Here is a 20,142-nt window from a genome sequence, read left to right on the forward strand (position 1 = left end):
AGTATATTCTCTGACCACTGTAGACTTAAATTAGAAATCAGCAAAAGAGGGGCACCTGGGTGGCTCAGTTGGTTAAGCATATGCCTTCATCTTGGGTCATGATCCCAGGGTCCTGGGATGAAGCCCCACACTTGGCTCCCTGCTGGGCAGGAAGACTGTTTCTCTCTCCCTGCTTGTGATCTCTCTCTCTCTCTCTCTGTCAAATAAATAAATAAAGTCTTTAAAAAAAATCAACAACAGAAAGAAATTTGGGAAATCCTTGAATACTTAAAAATTGAACAACACGAAACTAGGAGCTGGTTCTTTGAAAGAATCAATAAGATTGATAAACCCCTGGCCAGACTCATCAAAAAGAAAAGAGAAAGGACCCAAATCAATAAAATCATGAATGAAAGAGGAGAGATCACAACTAACACCAAAGAAATACAGACAATTATAAGAACATACTATGAGCAACTCTACGCCAACAAATTGGACAATCTGGAAGAAATGGATGCATTCCTAGAGACATATAAACTACCACAACTGAACCAGGAAGAAATAGAAAACCTGAACAGGCCCATAACCAGTAAGGAGATTGAAACAGTCATCAAAAATCTCCAAACAAACAAAAGCCCAGGGCCAGACGGCTTCCCAGGGGAATTCTACCAAACATTTAAAGAAGAACTCATTCCTATTCTCCTGAAACTGTTCCAAAAAATAGAAATGGAAGGAAAACTTCCAAACTCATTTTATGAGGCCAGCATCACCTTGATCCCAAAACCAGACAAGGATCCCACCAAAAAAGAGAACTACAGACCAATATCCTTGATGAACACAGACGCAAAAATTCTCGCCAAAATACTAGCCAATAGGATTCAACAGTACATTAAAAGGATTATTCACCACGATCAAGTGGGATTTATTCCAGGGCTGCAGGGTTGGTTCAACATCCGCAAATCAATCAATGTGATAGAACACATTAATAAAAGAAAGAACAAGAACCATATGATACTCTCAATAGATGCTGAAAAAGCATTTGACAAAGTACAGCATCCCTTCCTGATCAAAACTCTTCAAAGTGTAGGGATAGAGGCCACATACCTCAATATTATCAAAGCCATCTATGAAAAACCCACCGCAAATATCATTCTCAATGGAGAAAAACTGAAAGCTTTTCCGTTAAGGTCAGGAACACGGCAGGGATGTCCATTATCACCACTGCTATTCAACATAGTACTAGAAGTCCTAGCCTCAGCAATCAGACAACAAAAAGAAATTAAAGGCATCCAAATTGGTAAAGAAGAAGTCAAACTATCACTCTTCGCAGATGATATGATACTATATGTGGAAAACCCAAAAGACTCCACTCCAAAACTGCTAGAACTTGTTCAGGAATTCAGTAAAGTGTCAGGATATAAAATCAATGCACAGAAATCAGTTGCATTTCTGTACACCAACAACAAGACTGAAGAAAGAGAAATTAAGGAGTCAATCCCATTTACAATTGTACCCAAAACTATAAGATACCTAGGAATAAACCTAACCAAAGAGACTAAGAATCTATACACAGAAAATTATAAAGTACTCATGAAAGAAATTGAGGAAGACACCAAAAAATGGAAAAATGTTCCATGCTCCTGGATTGGAAGAATAAATATTGTGAAAATGTCTATGCTACCTAAAGCAATCTACACATTTAATGCAATCCCTATCAAAATACCATCCATTTTTTTCAAAGAAATGGAACAAATAATCCTAAAATTTATATGGAACCAGAAAAGACCTCGAATAGCCAAAGGAATATTGAAGAACAAAGCCAAAGTTGGTGGCATTACAATTCCGGACTTTAAGCTCTATTACAAAGCTGTCATCATCAAGACAGCATGGTACTGGCACAAAAACAGACACATAGATCAGTGGAACAGAATAGAGAGCCCAGAAATCGACCCTCAACTCTATGGTCAACTAATCTTCGACAAAGCAGGAAAGAATGTCCAATGGAAAAAAGACAGCCTCTTCAATAAATGGTGCTGGGAAAATTGGACAGCCACATGCAGAAAAATGAAATTGGACCACTTCCTTACACCACACACAAAAATAGACTCCAAATGGATGAAGGACCTCAATGTGAGAAAGGAATCCATCAAAATCCTTGAGGAGAATGCAGGCAGCAACCTCTTCGACCTCAGCCGTAGCAACATCTTCCTAGGAACAACAGCAAAGGCAAGGGAAGCAAGGGCAAAAATGAACTGTTGGGATTTCATCAAGATCAAAAGCTTTTGCACAGCAAAGGAAACAGTTAACAAAACCAAAAGACAACTGACAGAATGGGAGAAGATATTTGCAAACGACATATCAGATAAAGGGCTAGTATCCAAAATCTATAAGGAACTTAGCAAACTCAACACCCAAAGAACAAACAATCCAATCAAGAAATGGGCAGAGGACATGAACAGACATTTCTGCAAAGAAGACATCCAGATGGCCAACAGACACATGAAAAAGTGCTCCACGTCACTCGGCATCAGGGAAATACAAATCAAAACCACAATGAGATATCACCTCACACCAGTCAGAATGGCTAAAATGAACAAGTCAGGAAATGACAGATGCTGGCGAGGATGTGGAGAAAGGGGAACCCTCCTCCACTGTTGGTGGGAATGCAAGCTGGTGCAACCACTCTGGAAAACAGCATGGAGGTTCCTCAAAATGTTGAAAATAGAACTACCCTATGACCCAGCAATTGCACTACTGGGTATTTACCCTAAAGATACAAACATAGTGATCCGAAGGGGCACGTGTACCCGAATGTTTATAGCAGCAATGTCTACAATAGCCAGACTATGGAAAGAACCTAGATGTCCATCAACAGATGAATGGATAAAGAAGATGTGGTATATATACACAATGGAATACTATGCAGCCATCAAAAGAAATGAAATCTTGCCATTTGCGACAACGTGGATGGAACTAGAGCGTATCATGCTTAGTGAAATAAGTCAATCGGAGAAAGACAACTATCATATGATCTCCCTGATATGAGGACATGGAGAAGCAACATGGGGGGGTAGGAGATAGGAGAAGAATAAATGAAACAAGATGGGATTGGGAGGGAGACAAACCATAAATGACTCTTAATCTCACAAAACAAACTGGGGGTTGCTGCGAGGAGGTGGGATTGGGGGAGGGGGAGCGGGCTATGGACATTGGGGAGGGGAGGCGAACCATAAGAGACTATGGACTCTGAAAAACAACCTGAGGGTTTTGAAGGGTCAGGGGTGGGAGGTTGGGGCAACCTGAGGGTTTTGAAGGGTCAGGGGTGGGAGGTTGGGGGAACAGGTGGTGGGTAATGGAGAAGGCACGTTTTGCATGGAGCACTGGGTGTTGTGCAAAAAGAATGAATACTGTTATGCTGAAAAAATAATAAAATGAGAAAAAAAAAAATTGAACAACACATTAATAGCCTATAGATCAAAGAAGAAATCACAAGGGAACTTAGAAAATTTTTTGAATCGAATGAACATGAAAGCACAACAGATCAAAATATATCGGGTATAGCTAAGGCTATAGTGGGAAATTTATAACTTTATATCCATAAAAGGAAAAAAAATCAGCAAATTAGAATTCATTGAAATTTTAAAATTTGCACTACAAAAGACATTAAAAATGAAAAGATAAACCACAAACTGGGAAAAATATGTACCAATCATATATATTATAAGAGGCTTGTATCCAAAGTATATAAAGAATTCTTGGGGCACCTGGGTGGCTCAGTCAATTCAGTGACCCACTCATGGTTTCAACTCAGGTCATGACCTCAGGATCATGTCATTGAGCCTGGAGCCAGGCTTCCTGCTCAGCAGGGAGTCTGCTTGAGATTCTCTCCCTCCTTCTCTGCCCCTCCCCCTGCTCATGTGCTCTCTAGGTAAGTAAGTAACTAAATAAATAAAATATTTTTCACAATAAATAAAAATTTAAAAGACAATACCAAGTATTATCCAGGATGCAGATAAATTAAGACCCTTGTGCATTGCTAGTGGGAATGTAAAATGCTAGACCCACTTTGGCCAAAGGTTTGGTAGCATCTTAAAAAATTAGACACAAATATATCATAGGACGCAGCAATTCACTTCTTAGGAATCCACCCAAGATGGAGCAGGCTAGGCTGCAACCAGTATTCCAGACAGGCTGAGAGGCGATCTGCCTCGAGGAGCAGGGGGCTGATTTTTGGAGTGGAGGCTTGGAGCTGAAATGAAAATTTCAGTAGGATCACTGAGAAGACAGTAGAAGAGTCACTCTTTCGCTCTACTCTAGGATTGGGAGCTCTATGAAGAGGCAGTCTTTCCCTTTCAGTAGAGACATCGGGGACACCCATACAGCCCTTCCAGTTTTGGGAGAACACCAGGCAGCATGGCGCATAGAAGGGTAGAATTCACCCTGAGGAGCCCTGCAGGCTGGTGAGCCCCAGGCTTGCTGAGGCGTGGCCCGAGAAGCAGCCTCCCAGAAATATCTGAGGGGAAGAGACACTCTTGAGTTATGTAAAACCTTGATGTTAAATTGTTAATGTATCCTTAGGGATACCCAAAGTCGGACGAGCCTTAGGGATAAAGGGGGTAGGGGAAGATGTGGCCTTCAGCCTTTCCTTTGGCCAATACAGATGGGACTCAGTTTCCTTCCATTCTAGACTGGCTTCAAACCTGGTTTCTTCTAAGAAAATTTCTGTGATGATTCTCCCCTCTCAAATGCCTCTTCTACTCCTGTCTCCTTAGCACCCTAGTTATTTATGGGATAGGGAAAATTACCTTATATTTTTTAATAATTTTATTCACTTGAAAAGATGTCACCCGGGCACCCAGGTGGCTCGGTCAGTTACGCATCTGCCTTCAGGTCATGTCCTGATCTCAGCGCTCCCTGCTCAGGGGGAGTCTACTTCCCCCTTCTCCCTCTGTCCCTCCCCCGCCAACCCATGTGCCCACCCATGTTCTCTCTCTCTCAAGTAATTAACATCTTAAAAAAAAAAAAAAAGATGCCACCAATATCTCATTAAGTTGGTCATTCCCAGGCCTGGTATCCTGTGTGCAAACTCTCAGCATGCACCACGCTGTAGCAACATGGCCCAGGGAGAAAGAATATGGGCTCCATTGCTGGTCTCTGGATAGGAGGCGTGGGCATCACCTCACAGTCACTGACACCTTGTAACTCTAGGTTTCACAATGTCCTTTGAGTGCCACTCACTGAGTTATTTTTCTATTTTTTCTACTTTCCTTCATCTCTGTGTGGGAGTTTTTGCATCTTGGAAGAACAGGAAACAGGGGAGAAAATGACTCAGGGGCCATATGGACTTAAGCAGCTTCATCCTACGTGTTCAGATGTGAGTGTCTCGGGAAGGTATTCCTGTCCTCACAACTGTCACTCCACCCCAGAATTCCAGCAGCAGAAACTTAGGGATATTTTTTCCTCCCATTAAATTCCTCTGGGTAGCATCCAGAAAAATGTAAGCTTCCTCAGGAACAGAGCTCTGGGAGGACCGGGACCTTGTCTTGTGTCCTCTATGCCTTGAACATGGTCTGCAACGAGGACTTGTTAAATGCTGGTTTTCTGGGGATAGAAGCGTGTGAGTGGCATCTTCTTCAGAGAGGGGTGTCAAAAGACTCTGTGGAAGGGGAACGCAGTCCTACCGCCCAAGTGTTATGAGCAACCAAGACCTTGGTCCAAAGAAATGGTCAGTCTTATTTTATTCAGCACAATTGTGAGACAGAAAATGCTAGCTTATTGAAGGTTTTGATTAATAGGGACTTTATGATCCATCTGGTACATGGTTCGTCGGTTTTGGAAGGGTTAATACACACTCAACATTAAAACTCCATCTAACACACTTTCATTTGACCTTGATGATAATCAGGGCACTTCAAAGACTCTGGCTGAAGTAGTGTGGTAAATGCGGCAAGAAAGTTACAATGGAAAGACTTAATAAAAGGCTATGACTTTGAAACTGAGGATGCTGGCTTCAATGAGCCATTGCAATCTTTGATACATGGGTAGATGTGAGGACTGCTGTGTTTTAGGAAGATTAATTTGGTAATGATGTTCAGGGAAGACCGGAGAGGTAAAGGGACTAAAGCAAGAAGAGCAGCTAGAAGACAGGTGCAAAACCCAAAGCATGAAATGCTTGTGGTAACATTAGAGATGATGGGAGAAAAAGAATTTTGAGTTGTTTTCGTGTCCAAGTATAGGACACAAAGAGCAGAGAGGGGGGGAAAGGGTAGTGGAGGGTTCTGAAGCTTGTTTCTGAGGAGTATGACCCTTAGCCCCATGAAAGAAAGATTCTGGCTTTAGAGGCTCCCAGTCTGACCCACTCTAGCCATGTCCTTCCCTATGGATAAGACGTTAGGGAGGGCAAAGGATATACCCCCCCCCCTTCCTAGACTATGCTAGGTACCTGAGAACCAGAATTCACCATCCAAATAGCCCAGGTCTTTTTCCTGAGCCTGCTCTAGCTTCTTCCCAGTGTCTATTCTCTCAACAATGACATTGCTGGTGTGCACACCCCTAGGTCTGGGCAGTGACCCAACTGCAGCTGTTTGTGGGAAGTGCCGGGTGAGCAGATGGAGCTTGAATTTCCTGGCTGTAGTGTCCCCATGCATATATGCATGGCCCCTCATGGTGCAGGATGGAGTCAAGGAAGGGAAGAAACAGGGGCCAGCCATGGGTAGAGGCCAGGGCCGTCTCCTCCAGTTTCTGGCATTGAACATCTTTGAATATGAGAATTCTAAAAATTCTGGCCTTTGAGGTCATCCTTATCATTATATATTTGCAAGGCGGGAGATAGACATTTTATCTAGCAGCTTATGGGCATGGTTTATAACTTTAAAATATTTAGGCATATGGTAGACATTTAGACATATGGTTTCCGTTTGTACTCCTATCCTGCAACTATTAGATGTGGCCTTGCTTTTTGGCTCAACATATTCCTTATTTAGTGTCTTCCTATGACTCTTCTCCCAATCTTCTCTTGTGCTGAGAGTTTACCTATTGGATTGTCCCTTAAAATATCCAGCTCACTTCTTTTGTTAATTGGCTTGTCAATTTTTTGAATTATTAATTTATAATTCTTCATGTGTCCTAAATATGGGTTCTCTGTCAGATATGTATGTACACACACACACACACACACACACACACACACACACACCAGACATCATATCCCATTCTGTGGCTTTCCTTTTCCTTCTCTGGATGGTGTCTTTTGATAAATATGAGTTCTTTTTTTTTTTTTTTAATAAGTTATCCCTTAACTCTTTTTATTTATTTATTTGACAGAGAGCGAGATCACAAGTAGGCAGAAAGGCAGGCAGAGAGAGAGGGGGAGCAGACTCCCCACCAAGCAGAGAGCCCGATGCGGGGCCTGATCCCAGGACCCTGAGATCATGACCTGAGCCGAATGCAGAGGCTTAACCCACTGAGCCACCCAGGTGCCCCATGAGTTCTTATTTTTAAGGTTACTAATTCACCAGTTTTTTTCCTTTATTCCTGAAGACTTTTGTGTCCTCTTTAAGATCGTCACCTAGTGTAAGATCATAAAGATTTTCTGTTTTCTGTTAAAAGCCTTATTGCTTTACTTTCGTATTTGGATGCATCAGCTCACAATGAATCTGCAACTGATTTTATGTGTGATAGAGGTCAGAATAACTTTTGTTTTCCAAATGTACATCCACTGAGCCAACTTCATTTACTGAAAAGTCTGTCCTTTTCCCCACTGATCTGCAATGTCACCTTTATTATGAACCAAGTCACCATATCAATCGATTGATAGATATCTTTCCTTTGGTCTACTTGTCTCTCCTGTGCCCAAACCATACTTTCTTAATTACTGTAGCTTTGTATTTGAATACTACAAATTTTATAGGTCTCCCAACTTTCTTCTTCAAGATTGCTTTTGTTATTCTTCGACCTTCGCATTTCTGCATAAATTTTAGAATTGCCTTGTCCATTTCCATCCTGCAGACGTGGGACTGTGCGTTGGAACGTTTCATTTTTATCCACAAATCGTCCCTTTGGAACAGTGGGGGTGGAAGAGCCGCAGCGCGCCGCGCAGAAGCGGGGGGTGGGGGATCCTCCGCTGGCACCGCCCCGTGACCGGGACCCGGGACTCAGGGGGACGCGCCCAGTCTCCCTCGGTCGCACATTGCCAACGGTGCGCCAAGGCCGCGCTCGCCCCGGCCGTCCTCCAGCCTCCGGGGAACCCCCGCCAGGGCCCAGGACGCGCTGCGGAGCCACAGCGAGGAGTCCCTCCACCCCAGCCGGGCCGGGCGGAGGCGGCCGCGCAGCATCACGGGGCGGAGGCGGGGCGGCGCCGGGAGTTGAAGGAGGGGGAGGGGGCGCGGCCTCCGGGCTGACGCGCGGGCGCCGGGGCGCGGCGCCACCGGGACCCTAGTGGCTCGGGGAGCCGGCGCGGCGACGGGCGCCCGGGCGGGTTCCGCGCTGAGCCGCCACCTCGGCCGGCTGGTCCTTGCGGCGGCGGCCCGGGCGGCCCGGGGGCACGGCCCTTCGCCATGTACACCTTCGTGGTGCGCGACGAGAACAGCAGCGTCTACGCCGAGGTCTCGCGGCTGCTGCTCGCCACCGGCCACTGGAAGAGGCTGAGGCGCGACAACCCCAGGTTCAACCTGATGCTGGGCGAGAGGAACCGGCTGCCCTTCGGGAGACTGGGTGAGCCCTTCCCCGTCCCCGCCCTCCCGCTCCTCCCACGACCCGTTAGCACCCGCGCTTTTGTCTTAAGGTCATCAATCTTCCTCTCCGTCGTTCCTCGGGCGGAGAGAAAATGGATCCGTAAAGGTCTAAACCCACCGCTTTGCATGCCTTCTCGTCCCGTAAAGCGGATTCGGGGTCGCCGCCGCCGCCGGACAATGGCAGGTCCCCGCAACCCGGCGGGCGTCGTCCGCGCGCTCCGCACTGCCCGGGCTGGACGCCTCCAAATTGCACGGGGCTGAGCTGGGGCGGGGGCGGGGCCGGGCCCCGCCGCGCCGCCGCACGACCTCCGGCTCAAGTCCTCTTGCGAATTTTCTGCACTAGGATTCCACCCTGCCTGATGCTGGCGCGGGAGGGATCCTTGTGTGTGTTGGAAACCCTGAGGACTCAGCTCCCCGAAGGCTCAGGTGAACCGGGGTTTTGGGAAAGACCTCTGGATTCCAAAAGCAAGAGCTGCAGAAGTGAGCCAAGCCAGGGAAGGGCCGGAGAGTGTCTGACTTCGGCCTTTCCTGAGTGTTTCCACAGCTGTGTGTTGAATGCAGATTTTACAGGACACGGGCTTCCCCCTGCGTCCTACTTCTCTAACCTGCTCATCCCGAGGGAGTAACCTTCACTCACATGGTTGATGCTGGCTTGGCATCATATCTACATCCATATCCGCATCCTCGCGTGTAGGGAGGGGCCGGGGAAAGGAGAGGAGGAGAGGACCAACAGCTCCTTTCTAGATGACGTAATCCAGAAGTTGTGCAGATCACTTCAACTTACATCCCATTGACCTGAACGGTCTCGTGGCTTCTCCTCACTGCGCAGTCTATCCCGGAGATGCAGCCTCTCTCACAGTAGCCATCCATGTTCCTTGCCAAAATTCTCCTGGGGTGGGGACCGATCAGTAATGAGGAAAAGTCATCTCTGCCTTGGAGGGCAGCCCAGAGAGAGCCGTGTTCAATGTCCAGCAGAGGACACAGTTTTTAGAAGTAGGTGTGGTCAGAGGGTGGAGAGGTTGAATGGGCAGATTGAAAACTGGCCACTGGTGAGCTTTCATAGAGCCTTGGGGGGGGGGGGGGGCTTGTACAGTTGTAGTGATTTCAGGAATGAAGGGTGTTTAGCATAGCCTTATGGACATTTTTTCTTTGGAATGGTACCACGGACAACTTTTTATTGTTCTAGAAATGTAAGATGTATGTATGATGGGGACTCCATGGAGGGGCTAATTCCAACCCCCAGAAATTTGGGACCACAGGGAATGTGCCTGCAGATTCCCTTTGGTTAACCTGTCTCTCCAGGAAGCCCTTAACAACGAGAATACCTTCCCTGAAAGAAGAACTACTTACACTTGAGAACATGTATTTCCTTCTTGCTCTTGCATTTCCCTGCCTGACTGACTGACTTTCCTCTGTGGAAAGTCTCTGCCAGGGCCGAAGCAGGGGCATGGTTGGCATTGCTATGGTGCTCAGGACTGGGGAGGAAGGAGCAGAAACTCACAGGGCCCAAATCCTAAACAAGTACCACAGAGTCGACAGATGATAAATATTTGTTTTTTATGGAAAAGAAAACAGCATCCCTCAGCCGTATGGTTATATGTCTTCATTGTTAGGGATATTTAGTTTTTGCGTAAAGTGTGAAACCCAAGGATATGGCTTATAGAGCCAAGTAAAGTCTCAGGAAGGTTGGTAACATGGAGATGAGAAGGTAGACAGTTGAGGTATAAGCCAGGTTCATCTGCCCCAGGGAGACAGTGAGAGCTAGTTAGTGCCTAAATCTTTTAATTTAAATTGTATGCTGTTCTCAGATATATTCTTCTTACCTCTGGCCTCTTCTATTCTCCCTTCGTTTGGTTTTACTTTTATTTTTGTTGCTGGAAATTCAATGCATTTTGTTAGAATTTTAAACAAAAATGGAGGCCTTTGTGTTTGTTTGTATCCTTTCTGCTCTATTTTCTAGAGGAGGGGACAATCCAATAAGATTTACTAAAGATGAGTTTCTCTGTGGTAGAAGAAGGTCCTCAGGGCTTCTGATTTTATAGATATGGCTTCTCCACTACCTTCGTTCGCCTCTTGTGGCTCTCCTAGAAGCTCGCAGAGGTAGACGTGCTTGAGAAAAGCAACAGCATAGTTCTACTGCCCGCCCTGATGGCTGTAGAAAAGCAAGGTTGGAGTGTCAGAGCATGACTGTTACAGTTGTATTGTACAAAAATTATTAAATCCTTCTGTGTTAAGCCAAGAGTGGGGTGTGGTGGAGATCAAAGAGAGGTGAAATAGAAAATGCCCTTTTGCCCTAAGGAGAGAAAACAAAAGCAGCAGCTGTCTTTGGCAGAGCTAGGATGTTGTTACCGTAATGCCCACTGTGGGGCCGGGGAGGGTTTCCAGGGCCATGCTATGGAAGGGGAGTACAGGCGCAGGGCAATGGAACAGTTCCATTTCCACCAACCAGACCTGAAATGGAAGAAAGAAAAGCTGGGCATGACACAGCTGTTCTCTCTCCTACATGCTGGTGCTGACATGGTCATTTCCCACCTGTCCTCTTTCCCTTCTGAACCTCCTCTTTCCTTTATAGGTCACGAGCCTGGGCTGATGCAGTTGGTGAATTACTACAGAGGGGCTGACAAACTGTGTCGCAAAGCTTCTTTAGTGAAGTAAGTGTTTAAGATCCTTTCGATGTATTACATAAATGTTTTTCATTTTCATCCTGAAGCACTTAAACAAAAATGTGAGGGGTTTTTTTTTTTTTTAAGGATAAAAATAACTTTAATCTAAAAAGCTAGCAATATTAGTTCTGGAGCATCCTCTGTGCTACTTTGATTGCAGTTTTAAACTTTGCTCTTTGTGCTTGATAAAGCCTGTCTATCTCCTAGGAGGCTCCCTAGAAGCAGAGGGGAAACCAGGTTTCTTGTGTGGGTGATTGATGGGGCGGAGGAAGAGGTGGAGGCTCCTGGGAGAAACTCACTTGGAAGCAAGCGGGGGCCAGACAGCAGGAGGAGAAGCCAAGCTAAGATGTGCTTTAAACAGAAGTCTCTTCTCAGCCTGACACCATGACGCGTCAGGAGTTAATGGTACCTCAGCATTGAGACAAGAGGACCTGGCTTCTTTGCTCCAGTATCAGGCAGCAACTGGCTGTGGGGGAAGTGGAGAATGTAGCTCTTCTCACATTTCTGAGCAGCGCCTAGACCCTGGAGAAGAGGCTTGCATGAGCTCTTGGGAGCCACCTCCCAGCAACCAGGGGTCCCCTCAGAAAGGACAGTGGGGCAGGATATAACACTATCTGCTACACTGCCCATCTCTGAGCAGTGCGGTTATGGCAAGGTGTCACAAGAATGGTACGGTAAGGTGGAGGGGAGTAGTATTATACAGCAATTAAGATCTAGAATCAGAAGCTTGGGTTTATTTATTTATTTATTTTTATCTCAGAGTTCCAGAGAAGCTTGGGTTCTAATCCCAGCTCTTCCTCTTCTTCGCTGGGGCAAATTTCCTCATCCCTCCGAGCCTCAGAATCTACCTCATAAGGTGGTTGCAAGGATTAAATAGGGTGACGATGTAAAGTATATAGCACAATGGTAAATAGTAGGTATTTGACTCTGTGCCTTAGTTTCCTTTTATGTAAATAAAATGAGGATAGTAGTAGCAACTGCCTTAGGGTTGTTGTAAGAATTAATTGATTTGTGTACTGGCTTTGAGTCATGTCTGTCTCATAGTTCACTCTACATAAGTATAGGCTCTCTTATTCCTCTTATTATGGCTGTCACTGCTATGACTGTTTTCATTTGAGTAGGGAAAAACTGGGTAGTGCCCTTAAAATTGCTGCTGTAACAGGTTTCCAGTGTTCTTTCCATGATGACCAGTGAACATGTGTGTGTAGCCAAACAAATCACTTAGGGAAGAAGACACTGGAAGGTATGACTCCATGTACATGCTCTTTTCCCCACTTGCATTTCTCTCTGGGCTCCATCTAGGTTGGGTGTTCATGGCATTATTTTCCCCTTTTTGTTTACACTCACTGGCCCTGATAATGTATGTATCCACTTCTCTCTGTGATGGATTTTCATGATTCACTATCTACCCCTAAAGGTGAGCAAAGCTTTGTGAAGTCTTGTTATTACATTATTTTAAAAGATTTTGTTTATTGGTCAGGGAGAGAGGGAGAGTGCATGTGCAAGCAGGGGAGGGGCAGAGGGGGAGGGAGAAGCAGACTCCCCACGGAGCAGAGAGCCCAGTTCAGGGCTCAATCCCAGGACCCTGAGATCATGACCTGAGCTGAAGGCAGATGCTTAACTGACTGAGCCACCCAGGTACCCCTTATTAGTACATATTCACATGTTTAGAATGCGAAAGATGTGAAAGATTGTTCAGAACTAAGAGTAAAAGTGGGACATGATTGTTTATCCAGATTATTCGTTTAGAAAATTTTTAAAAAGGTGTATTGAATCTTTTTTCTACTATGATTTTTTAATCTGAAGATAAAGGTAGAATTTAGCTCTTATAAGTATAAGCTTTTATGAGTATAAGTACAGAGGAAGCTGTAAAAAATACATATCTATAACATTCTACATAGTTGCATAGTTAGCAGCTATAATGAAGTGGAGTCAGTACATGGCTGGAGTCTTGATTGGGTCTGAGTAGGTCTGCATCTTGGACGCTCAGTTGGTTAAGCGTCTGCCTTCAGCTCAGGTCATGATCTTAGGGTACTAGGATCAGGTCCCACATGGGGCTCCCTGCTCCATGGGGAGTCTGCTTCTCACTCTGCCTGCTGCTTCTCCTGCTTGTATTCTCTCTCTGTGTCAAAAAAATAAATAAAATCTTAAAAAAAAATAATGATTCACATTTCCCTAATGATGAGTGATGTTGAGCATTTAAAAACAAAAAAGTGACCCATCTGTAAATGTGGATGGTGGTGATCATACCTGGCTCTGTGTCCTTCTGTGGTATGTGACATGGTCTGTGATGGCACCTTGTAAATGGTGGCTGGGGGTTGTCATCATCTGTGTCAGCTTTCTTCATTGGCTCAGGTGTCCCGCAAGAGATTGTAGTAGTTCCAGAAATTGATGGTCCCTTTGTTGTTTTGTCTCTCTCTCATAATTTTATATGGTGTGAAAGGGCTCCAGAGAGTTAAAAACATAATATTCTCATTTTAACGTGGGACAAAATGGCAGCTCCGGGAGGACAACTCGGTTGCCCATGGCCATGGCAGTTAGTGTTGAGCTAAGACAGTTCTAATCTGTACAAATGGGACCCATGGGCTGTAGGACTGGGCATCCCTCACAGGGCTTCCCAGAACTGCAATAGGGTTTTCCACTGGACCCTTTACAGCAAGTCCCTTCCTCCTGTTACTTCAGGGCATTTCAGAAATTCATCGAGGCCCTGAGGCTATACTCTCAGAGCCCCAAATGGCTTTTCTTTTGACCCAAGGTAGAAGCTTTCTTTTCCTATGGTGAATTTTCCCCCCTTGTGTATGTAAGTAAGTCTTCTATTGTGATTTCTTCCCAAATGACCTTATGAGGAAATGCAGCAATTGCAAAGGTTGCTGTCTAGCAGAAATAGAATGCTAGCCACGTGTGTAATTTTAAATTTCCTAATAACCGCGTTAAACTAAGTGCCAAGGAAAAAGTGCAATTTACTTTAATAATATATTTTATTTGACCAGAGAAACTAAAATAATCAGTTTGATGTATTATTAATAGAAAAAACAATTCATGAGATATTTTATGTATTTTATTTTCATTCTGAGTCTTCAAAATCTGGTGTGCATTTTACATTTTTGGAACATCTTAATTCAGACACTAAATTTTCACCTGAAATCCTTTCCCTCTATTTAAATTTCATAAAAATTTATGGTTGGAAAAGTAGATTTACATACTTAGATTATTCCCACATAAACTTTTTCAGTAACTGAATGAAAAATCATTTTCCTGTAATAGTCATATGCACATTGACAAAACTGGTTCATATTTTTAGAAGAATTGACTTGAATTTTCAAAACCATGCCCAAGTTGTGCTCGCTTCGGCAGCACATATACAAAACCATGCCCAAGTTAAGTAAATTTGCTAACTCTTGTGTCAAAACCACATTATTAACATTAAATTCAAAAGAAGTATTGAATAAATTGAAAAGAAAATTTAAATGAAACAATATCAACAGTATTCTTCAAACTTTTTAACTTTTGCAGTCAATTTACATAATGCTATTTCAACTTAAATCTACATGTTGAGTCATGTTCTAAAAATATGTAAAATTCATTATTATTGACTTGTATTATGAAGTTGAAACAAAAATTTTCACACTTGTCTGGCTAGGTCATAAATATGATCTTTTTCCCTTCCTTGGAGCTTTAAATTTAGCTTGATCATACGTGGTGTGGGTATTGATGAGAAAATGTCAATCCCACTGCCATTTTTTATGTTTGATTATTGAGTGAAATAATTATTTCTTGACTTGGGGAGCATTTTCTTTTATTGCAAGGAAATCTGATTTCAAGTTGACAATACAGTGAATTGTAGGACTCCTTTATCTCTCAATCAGTGAACACTGGCAGAAAACACAGAATCATTAAATCCATTGTCTTCTGTTTCTTTCAACAGTTCCATACTGGGGAATCATTGTAGCATTTACAAGTATATACTAAAGCATTTCAACAACTGTATCCATGATAGTTTTTACAGAGCCGGCTTCAGAAAATTGAGTGCAAGTGTTTCTGATATGTAACATATGGTACAATGAAGCAATAAAAGAAGCATCAGTCTTAAAATCCCAGTAAGTCAGATGTCAACCCAACCTAGCTGAAGTACTGTCACCATAGAAATGTTCACATATAGGTGAAATTCTTCTTTGACAGATGTAAAAGATTAAAAAAATACCTACATCACAAGGTTCATAGTTTTGGGTTTTTTTTTTTTGTTTTTTATTTTTAAGATTTTAGGGGCACCTGGGTGGCTCAGTGGGTTAAGCCTCTGCCTTCGGCTCAGGTCATGATCCCAGGGTCCTGGGATTGAGCCCCACATCGGGCTCTCTGCTCGGCGGGGAGCCTGTTTCTCCCTCTCTCTCTGCCTGCTGCTCTGCCTACTTGTGATCTCTGTCTGCCAAATAAATGAATAAAATCTTTGAAAAAAAAAAAAAGATTTTATTTATTTGACAGAGAGGGAGAGAGATCACAAGTAGGCAGAGAGGCAGGCAGAGAGAGAGAGGGGGAAGCAGGCTCCCTGCTGATCAGAGAGCCCGATTTGGGGCTCGATCCCAAGACCCCAAGATCATGACCTGAGCCGAAGGCAGAGGCTTAACCCACGGAGCCACCCAGGCACCCCAAGGTTCATAGTTTTAAGGCTACAAATACTTTTTCATGTATTTGAAAATTCTTTGAGACAGAACATACCCAAAGTATTAAATTGGGCAATATCTCGTATCACAGAACTCAACTAAAACTAAAGAAAAATATTTAAGATTTTTTTACTTTTGAATCAGATTTTGATATTATTAGAAAGATTTAGTGCTCTTTGGGCAATGTTCATGATTTAGCTAAAGATTGTTCACTTTTGTAAAATACCTTTTTTGCTCTTTTCCTCAGAATATTTCCTTTAACTGTATTTCTATCTAAAATGGTTTCCTTTTTTTTTTTTTTTTTTTTAAGATTTTACTTACTTATTTGAGAGAGAGAGAGAGCATGAGCAGGGGTGGGGGGCAGAGGGAGAGGGAGAAGCAGACTCCCCACTGAGCAGGAAGCCTTATGCAGGGCTCAACCCCAGGATCCCGAGATCAGAAGGCAGACCTTTAACCAACTGAGCCACCCAGGAGCCACTAAAGTGGTTTTCTTTTGGAGCACCTGAGTGGCTCAGGCAGTTGAGCGTCTGAACCTTGGTTTCAGCTCAGGTTAATTCTGGTTTCAGCCACAAATTTCACTGATTGTTTTTTTAAGTTTTTATTTAAATTCCAGTTGATTAACATAGGATGTAATATTAGTTTCAAGGTGTAAAGTTAGTGATTCAGCACTTACATCCAACCCATGGTGCTTATCACAGCAGTGCACTCCTTCGTTCCCATCACCTTTGTCATCTGTTCCCGCCACCCTGCTCCCCTCTGGTAACCATCAGTTTGTTGTCTTTAGTTAAGAGTCTGTTTCTTGGTTTGCCTCTCTCATTTTTTTGTTTTTTGTTTTTGTTTGGCTTAGTTTGGTTTGGTTTGGTGGTTGAGAGGAAACAGCTTATGAAATTCACTGTGTATTTGTTGAAAATGCCTCCTTTGTACAGCAGACAAAGTTTTTTCATTTTACTCTGCTATAGCAAGTTGCAGTTGCTATTCATTATGAAGTTTCTGACATACCTTCCACCAGTTCTTTTTTGTTGTTGTTGTTTTTTCTCCTTTACTGTTCTGGTCATAGCTCTACCTTTGGCATCTTCACTCAATTCTGGATCAGTCTTTGATTTCAAAAATAAGAAGGGGCGCCTGGGTGGCTCAGTCGTTAAGTGTCTCCCTTCAGCTCAGGTCATGATCCCAGGGTCCTGAGATCAAGCCCCGTTTTGGGCTCCCTGCTTGGCGGGCATCCTACTTCTCCCTCTCCCACTCCTCCTGCTTGTGATCCCTCTCTCACTATCTCTCTCTGTCAAATAAATAAATAAAATCTTTAAAAAAAAAAAAGAAGAAGAAGAGGTGGCTCCGTTAAGCGACTGCCTTCAGCTCAGGTCATGATCCTGGAATCCCAAGATCCAGTCCTGAATCAGGCTCCCTGCCCAGGGCGGGAGTCTGCTGTTCCCTCTGACTCTCTCCCCTTTCATGCTCTCTTTCTTTCTCATTGTCTCTGTCAAATAAATAAAATCGTAAAAAAAAAAAAAAAAAAAAAGAAGAATCAAAAACAGAGAGAAGAAGGAATATCCGACACTAATAAAGCCATGCTAAATGCATGTCTGCTCTATACTAGAAATGTGTTCATGAACTTTTTGTTAGCTTCAGAGCTGGTAAGGGAATTCTAGCAATGAAGATGAGGATAATATACAAACTCAAAGGGAATAAAGCTATCACATTAACTTGACCAAAAAAAATCTGGCAACAATAGTATTCCATTGCTTTAAATTTAAAAATTTGTCCATGCTTATTTTTTAACTAGATATGTAGTGACATTTCACGTTGGTGACCAGTTATGATATGCATAGCTATCATTGTAACTCCTGCTGTCTGCATAATAAACATGATACAGTGTTTCATCAGCAGTGCATGGAAGATAAAGTCACTTGAACTGAATGAACCTATTGTCCCTGAGTAGAAAAGTGATGTGTTTATGCATGCTACTAGAAACACATGCGCCTGACGTGCTCGCTGCAGTACCACAAAAATATCTTAGGTCATGCAGTGATTAATGTCATCCTACCAAAAGAGTACAACTGTGACTAATGGAAAGATGTTTTACAATACTTCAGTTTTTACATTAAAACTAAACAAAGTTTAAAATTCAGTTTCTGTTTCACATTGGCCATATTTGAAATACTCAGAAGCCATGTGTGGCTAGTGTGTGTACCTAGTGGCCACCTTATTGGCCAATGTAGATAGAGTTGAATATTTGGTGAGTTAGAAATTTATTGGTTTTGTTCCTGTGAATTCAAGTAATTGTCGCATTCTATTGCCTTTGGCTTAAAAATAACTTTATTTTAAATCTTAGTTAAAAATTTCTTTTCGGGACCCCTGGTGGCTTAGTCGGTTAAGCATCTGCCTTTGGCTCAGGTCCATCTGTGTTCATCTCGGGGTCCTGGGATTGAGTTCTGCTTCAGGCTCCTTGCTCAGAGGGGAGCCTGCTTCTCCCTCTGCCTGCCAGTCCCCCTGCTTGTGCTCTTTCTCTCCTTTCTCTCTGTCAAATAAATAAAATCTTTAAACCATTTTCTTTTTATTATTTCTGCCATTTGCTCATAGAGTGGTTTTTGCAAGTAGATCTTAACACAGGCTTAACATTAATAGTTCTGTTCTAGATAGAGGAGGGAGCACAGCTTAGGGAAGGCCTGCAGATGTCTTTGGGTGAGTTCCCTCCTGCCTCCAATTCCTGGGGAGTAAGAGTAAGTTTCGAGTGAGGACCAGGAGTTTGGGGCTTGTGTAATGACTGTTTCTTACTACCTTTATGATCTTGGGAAATTTACTTCTCTGTGACCCAGTGGCTAATCTGTGAGATGGGATGCTAGTGTGCCCCTACTGGGGGTCTGATTTGAGAATAAATGCACTGGGAAGCCCTTCATAAGCCCTTATGTTTATTAAGTTCCTTGCCCATGGCCTGACTTTATCTTCTGTTGCGTTATGTTATTTTGGGGGCCGGAGTTATGTTTAGTTATGACCACTATAGTCGTGTGCCCTATTAGAAACATTCCTCCTTTATGTGTCATTGAAGCTAGGCTGAGCTAAAAGCAAGAAATAAAGAAACGAAGAACTAAAACAAGTCTTCAGATAATTCTTCAAAGACCATCAAGCAGTGGTCTCTGCTTTGCTCTCCAGAGAGTTGGGCCAAGATAGTATTTTTTCTAGTAAGCCAAATAGTTTCCTAAGTTCGCTACTTTGTTTTTTTAGCATGGGTCTAGCTCAACCACAACATGTATGTTGGAAAAGTATTCTCTCAGAATTACTTGAAGTTAATTTTCCTTAGACGTGCATTTTAGAAGGAGCTAAAGCCCTGGATATTAAGCTCCTTCTTAACTACTTGGAGCATGCCTTTAGGGTTGTCTGTCATAGCTGGGTGCTGCCCAGTAGTGTGTTATAGGTCAGCTCAAGGAGGCCAAGACTGGAGAGTGAGATAAAAAACACCAGCTCCTAAATAAATAAAATCTTTAAAACAAAGCAAAACAAAACAAAACAAAGGCAGCTCCCAGCCCTGGTATTGCCTCACCTCCTTGACAAGCTCTGGGGGAAAGCACTGGCTTTTCCGAATGGAATGGCAGGGTGTACTAAGAAGGGAAACTGACCTTCTGTTGTCTGTCAGGCTAATCAAGACAAGCCCAGACCTGGCTGAATCCTGCACATGGTTTCCAGAGTCCTATGTGATTTATCCAACTAATCTCAAGACCCCAGTTGCTCCAGCACAGAATGGAATTCACCCACCGATCCATAACTCAAGGACTGATGAAAGGGAATTCTTCCTGGCTTCTTATAACAGAAAGAAAGAAGATGGAGAGGGCAATGTTTGGATTGCAAAGTCATCAGCTGGTGCCAAAGGTGAGTTGGCATTGCTGTCCCCTTCTGCCTCTGCTGTAGGTTCTCATATGTTTTGTTCAATTGTGTGTTAGATTCAGTGATGTCTTTAGATGAGTGACTATTATAATCTGAATCCTCAGGGATAGAGACTATGTCTAGTTACATAGTTTTAAGTATTTATCTAGGTACTGAAGACTTCTAAATATACATCTCCAGCCAGAGTATTTCCCTTTAAGCTCCAGATTCAGTTTGGAAGGCATTTCAAACGTA

The 20,142-nt window shown here is 43.3% G+C and overlaps 1 protein-coding gene across 1 annotated transcript in view; it reads left to right on the forward strand.

The window, feature by feature from the left end:
• The first annotated feature begins 8,334 nt into the window (after positions 1-8,334).
• The window catches only part of TTL (tubulin tyrosine ligase), a 36,061-nt gene continuing 24,253 nt past the window's right edge, over positions 8,335-20,142 (forward strand). Inside the window, exons 1-3 of the mRNA XM_045979609.1 lie at positions 8,335-8,691; positions 11,284-11,362; positions 19,661-19,893. Coding sequence (XP_045835565.1) covers positions 8,535-8,691; positions 11,284-11,362; positions 19,661-19,893 — 469 coding nt within the window. The 5' untranslated portion in view covers positions 8,335-8,534. The remainder of the gene's footprint in view (positions 8,692-11,283; positions 11,363-19,660; positions 19,894-20,142) is intronic.

Source organism: Meles meles, chromosome 15, assembly GCF_922984935.1.
Source record: "Meles meles chromosome 15, mMelMel3.1 paternal haplotype, whole genome shotgun sequence".
Taxonomy (NCBI): Eukaryota; Metazoa; Chordata; class Mammalia; order Carnivora; family Mustelidae; genus Meles; species Meles meles.